The following is a 5845-nucleotide window of genomic DNA, read 5'->3' as shown; positions in this document are numbered from 1 at the left end:
CTTTGGACATGTTGCAAGGAGGGACCAGTCCTTGGAGAGGGATGTCATGCTTGGAAGGTTGGAGGGACAGCGCAGGAGAGGAAGACCCTCGATGAGATGGATTGATTCAGTGACACAGGTAATGAGGGTAGGTGTGTCGGAGATGGTGAGATTGGCCTAGGATGGGGCAGAGTTTAGGGCTGTTGTAAATATAGAGTTGCTATGAGTTTCAGACGACTCAATGGCACATAATAACAACAACAAATAAGTGAAAATACGTAAAAGACAAATTTAAAAATAAATATTATCTTAGCATTTAAAAGGTTTAATTTCACTTATTATTAAAGAACTAAAATCAGAATAATCATAAAATGTTGTATTTTACCACTCCAATGAAGGAGAAAAGAAAATTTGATTAATACTGAGAGAGTCAAGAAATAGGCCCATTCATGATTTTTTCTTTGGGTGTATCTCTTGTTCAATCTTTGAAGGATCATCTCACAACACTTATTACAATTTGAAAAGCATATAGCTTTTAATGCAGCATTTCCATTTCTAAGTGAGACTTTATTACAAAATATGATCACAAGAACATGCCAAGATATATATACAAATAAGCTAATTATAGATTAATATATAAAAATCAAAACCTGAAAATTCTCTCTATTTTCACCAGTAAAAGATCAATCTAATGAATTATAGTCCATTGAATTAATGGAATTCTAAGCAGGTACTAAGAAGAATGAGGTAGACTTTTATATGATTCCATGTAAATACTTCTAAGATTTAGAACTAAATGAGAAAAGCAAGGTACAGAGTGCTATGCAATGCTTGAGTACAAGTCAAAGATGCCCCTCTTCCTCCTTTTTTCTGCCTCCCTCTTTCCAGTTCTAGAAATATGCCCACAAATATATCACTATTGCTACCTGTGGAGGGAAAACACAGGAATCATGGGAGGCTGGTTTGTTTTGTTTTGTTTTTTCATTTACACCTTTTAAACAATGTGCATATTTGTTCATTATATTTTTTTTTAAAAAATACAGATTAGTGACCTGATGGTCAAAATAAGAATTCTTGATGTCTGCTTTTTGTATTTTTAATATAACCTACAAATCTCCTAAATGGTTAACATGGTTAAACAAAAATATTGTTGTTTTAACATGTCACTGAGTCAATTATGACTCATAGTGATCTTATGAACAACAGATCTGAAACCTGTCCTGCTCTGTGCTATCTTCATCTTCTCTGACTTACTTGAGCCCATTGCTACCATCACTATCTCAATCCATCTAATTGAGAGTCTTCCTCTCTTTTACTGACCCTCTACCTTTCCAAGAATAAACAGTAATAAATGAAACATTCTATTTATTTACTTGTCTGACCCAGAAACGAAAGACTGTTTGCAATACCTTGAATTTATCAACTTTGTAAATAAGCTCAATCTCCTTTAGGATTTCTTCACATATGGCTTCTAGCCTAAATTTTGAAAATATATCAGCTCCAATACATTTGAATCATCTAGTATTTTACTAAAAAATACAAGTGATTAATTTTGCTTTAGCTACTATTAGAAATGGTAATTCTAGTAGAACACACTTTTTTTTTGTGGTTTGCTGAGCAGAACAAACTCAGTCAATGTTTCTGTTTCCTAATACAGCACAAAAACATAGGCCTCATTTGGGATCCATAGAGATATTTAACTCAGTGATCAGCACAAGCATGTATCCTCCTTGTAAAAGAGTGGTTTTGCAGAAGTTAGTCAGGCTGATAAAAACACTATTTATTAAACTATGTAGGTTTTGTCTGTTTCTAATGATGAAAGAGTGCAACATCTTTCCCACAAACTATGTTTGGTAAAAGGGAAAGAGTCAAATTTCAGAAAAAATAGAGGATGTATTCTTTAGATTTCTTACAGTTGCTCTCTTTGGTTTTTTTAACCAATCAATTAGGAATGAATTTAGTGAGTTTGGTTGTTTATTAATATTTTCAGTGGAGGTCTGTATACAGAGGCAAAAGCTATATATATTAAATTTTTGTGTTGGTCTTAGTGACATGTGACATGCAAGCATGCAGAACCAATGGACAAGTCTTCCTTTGCAGGCATGAGCTACCGGGACCTTCTGAAAGGTTCTTGAGAAGTTGAGGAAAGGATAAAATAATATACCAGTGGTTCAAGGATGCTTTAAGGATATAATTTAGCCCATCTGAGAGGACTAAAAAAAACTGTCTGATATCCTATTATTGAAGGCAACAACAAAACAATAGTCAACGTTATTAGTAAGCAATAATAAAGGTTCATCCAAGTGGTCGAGTGTGACTTTAATGTTGCTGAATTACTTGCACTCCAGATTCTCAGGAAGCCAAATAAATCCCCTATAATTGTATAGAACAAGCTAAGCAAAATCTTTGGATACAGCTTCCACAAAGTTGGGGGCAGACATCAGGATGCCAATGGTGCAGATGATCGTGAAGACAGAGAAGGCCATGAGGCAAAGACGGTCAACCACACAGGCAGCAAACTTCCATTCACTGCAGATGACCTCACTCTCATCCTGACTGCGGAAGCGGTTGGTAATGTAGCGGATCTCCTCTAAAATTTTGGCTAGGTCTGGATCCCCCTCTGCTGACTGTCCACCATGCAGGAGGTGCTCGTCATGCATGGGAGAGCAGGTCATGCGTCCACACACAACCCCAGAGTCGGGTGTAGGAGCACAGTGCATGGTATCCAGGCCACGGAAGCCAATATAAAGCAGGTTCCCATTGCTGGTGGGTGGCCCAGCCATGGCATTCATCTCCACGCTGGCCAAGCTGCAGCGGCGCTGCTTGTGCTGGCAGGCAGGGCGCACTTTGTCTTCTCCTGGCCTTTTCATTCGCAGAAACCAAGCACACCAGTTCAAGAGGATAATTCTGGTCTGCAGAGACAACAGGAAGTTAGAGGTCGCCCAGAGTGAGTATTAGCTGATCCCAACAGCTATTGGTGGACTTTCACCTCCCACTAGGGTTATTACAGATTGAGTTACGTGTCTCCACCAAAAATCTGCTGTAATTCTAATCACTATACTCTGAATGCAATTCTCTTTAGGAACAAAGTTTTCTCTGCTATGCCCATTGGGCCCTATCAGTGCAGGGTGTGTCCTAAACCAAACCATTCTAAGTTATATGAAGAAATTAGGCAGAAATAAAGACACACATCAGAAGACAACTGCTATGTGAAGAACATTCACAGCTAAGGGACTAGCAAAAGGAAAATCTCGACTAAAACCATGATTTAAACATCTATCCTCCAGAATTGTTAGAAAATAGATGGTGTTGTTTTTGGGTCACCTATTTCTGGTATTTCTATTAGAGCAACCTCAGGCAACAAGAAAAGGTGAATGATAATCTCACAAGTGTGAAAGGCTCTATCTGCTCTCCAATTCATTGTTCAGTCATCCATGCCAACCAAATACAGCATTTAGTAAACTATGGTCTGAGAATAAAGTCTTCAAATCAAAGTTAGGTGAGAATGTAGGTGATTGTGTGAAAAAAATTCCCTCGTTTTTAAGGGAATGAGGAATAAACCTTTTCAAAACCAACCTCATATGCTACCTGACATGGCTTGTACACTTATGTGGAGTTACTGCATCTGACTGTTGTGGTGATGGCCTACCAGTGAATGAGACGACATTGTGTGTGCTGGAGGAAACTCTGTAGGAGGAAGGGATAGCAAAATTGTGAAAACAATCTTAGTAAAAAATATTTCTTGATTTAAATTTTTGTTCACTGTAAATTTTTTCGCAGTAAACATTTTTAGAAGGCCCGAGAGTTTCTGAACTCAAAAGTAAACGAAATGTATCTTATAGCTGCATTTGAAGATACTTAGTCTCCTCTCCACAGTTCATTGTGATTTTATGGATAAAATTTTGATTGTTGAGCTTTTTTTTCAGGCCTCAGTCACTCTTAGGCCACACTATCTTTAGTACAAGTGTTAGAGTAAGGTAGATAGCTTTCCTGGAGTGCATTTTGTCATGGAAGGGAGAAAAGCCTAGGTCTCAGCTTGCTGGCTTCTAAATTTCTTTATTGTTAGAGAAGGCTGTTTGGTAAGTGTAGATTTTAGGACAGTGGACTTTGAAGGACCACATCATATAGGTGGGTAAGCATGCCCACAGTGCCATGGGATGTTAAAGTGTATGTTCACAATAAATGTACTCTATAAAAAGATAAGTGAACTTAATAAAAGTAAAATAATTTCCTAGTGATAATTGGTTTCTGGAGTATTAATAAAATAGTTAATGAATGATAGTCACATAACAATTTTCAAAATCCACAATGCAGATCATGATTATAATACCACAGTATCTGGCCACAGCCCTATTGAGTGATCTGGCTATAGTCAAGGGTGTAGAGCCTTGGAGCCAGGCTTAGACAATGCCTATATGCAGGGGAGGGACATACCCATTTGGGCATCTTGCCTCCATCAGGGTCATGGTGGTGGTACTGTAGCACTATTACTGTTACAACGACAGAGAGACCAACGATAATCATGGTGCTGGCAAAATACTGGGCTGTGGGGAGAACAGACATAATGTTAATCCCAGAGAATGCCTGAGAACATGAAACCTCACAGGTCAGGCTGACCCAGTTGTGCCTATTGATTACCTGGGACTCAGCTCTGTAGCCACTCATGACTCCAATCCAGTAGAGATGTCACAAATAGCTAGGGCTTTTTGAGGGGCCTACACTTTCTGGGCTTCCCAGGAGAAAATACAGAATATTTCTAACTATTAACGCCTCAGTGTTAAGGCTATGTTATCACTGTATCTACTGAAAGCTGAGGGCCTAGATGTCCTACAGCCTCTGATCTTTAGGGTATACATCTTGGAATATAAGAGTCTGACTCCCTTTCCTGTAGAAATGTTTGGGGAAATCAGCCATGTAGTCAGAGGAAAAGTTCAGCAGTAATAACATTCAGACTGAGAATATCAGATTCAGCTCTCTGGACAAGGGGCTGTCTCTCCACTAATTACATCTTGTGGAAGTACTTCATCCCAGGTGAGGAACAACTTAGTTCTTCCTTTTTAGAAGACAGTTGCCTTTTACATAGACTTACAAAATGTTTTTCATTTGTAAGATGTCTGTATAACTTTGGTTTAGCTATATAGTTGGCATAATTTCTAACCACAAAAAATTGCTTGGATTTGCAGATTCTAACAATCAAGAACTCTTAAGAGTGAAATTCAGGCCAAGAAGATATTTAATGAAATATTTAGTGCTCATTTATTTTGCGTCTAAATGAGATTCAACCTTGGTTTAATAATGGCCATTACTGAGTTTGGGCAAGCTACTCAGAGCCTTGAATTCCTCTCTAGTAGAAACTGATTAAAGCCCTTTATTTAGAGAGTTTATTCATGTAGACTATATAAGGATCTGGTACAAAGTTTAAAATGAAGGAAGTGATTCTTAATTATTGTTATTTTAATGCCTTTAAACATATAATTTTTAAACCTTTGATAGTTAATTTCTTTTTTTAATTAATTTATTTATTTTTCATTTCAATGAACATCTACAGAGATTTTGGAATTCCATTCATTCATTGATAGTTAAACTCTTAAGGGAACTAATAAGGCTCCTATGCTTAGGTTGTTGTGTTGTTGTTATGTGCCGTCGAGTCGTTTCTGACTCATAGTGACCCTAAGCACAACAGCCCTAAACCCTGCTCTATCCTGCACCAACCGCACCGCCTCTGACACACCCATCCCGATTACCCCAGTCACCGAATCAACCCATCTCATAGAGGGTCTTCCCCTCCTGCATTGTCCCTCAACCCTCCCAAGCATGATGGCCCTCTCCAAGGACCCGTCCCTCCTGGCAACATGTCCAAAGTATG

General features: G+C 38.2%; 1 protein-coding gene across 1 annotated transcript in view; it reads right to left on the bottom strand.

The window, feature by feature from the left end:
- Nucleotides 1–2359: 2359 nt before the first annotated feature.
- Nucleotides 2360–5845, bottom strand: part of LOC102861337 (neuronal acetylcholine receptor subunit alpha-7-like) — a 95900-nt gene continuing 92414 nt past the window's right edge. The window contains exons 7-8 of the mRNA XM_006902825.1: nucleotides 4414–4523; nucleotides 2360–2891 (exon numbers count right to left, since the gene is read on the bottom strand). Coding sequence (XP_006902887.1) covers nucleotides 2373–2891; nucleotides 4414–4523 — 629 coding nt within the window. The 3' untranslated portion in view covers nucleotides 2360–2372. The remainder of the gene's footprint in view (nucleotides 2892–4413; nucleotides 4524–5845) is intronic.

Source organism: Elephantulus edwardii, unplaced genomic scaffold (assembly GCF_000299155.1).
Source record: "Elephantulus edwardii isolate Elephantulus edwardi_28Jun2011 unplaced genomic scaffold, EleEdw1.0 scaffold00458, whole genome shotgun sequence".
Classification (NCBI taxonomy): Eukaryota; Metazoa; Chordata; class Mammalia; order Macroscelidea; family Macroscelididae; genus Elephantulus; species Elephantulus edwardii.
Note: the sequence above shows the minus strand (reverse complement) of the source record. Positions and strands in the feature narration are given on the sequence as shown.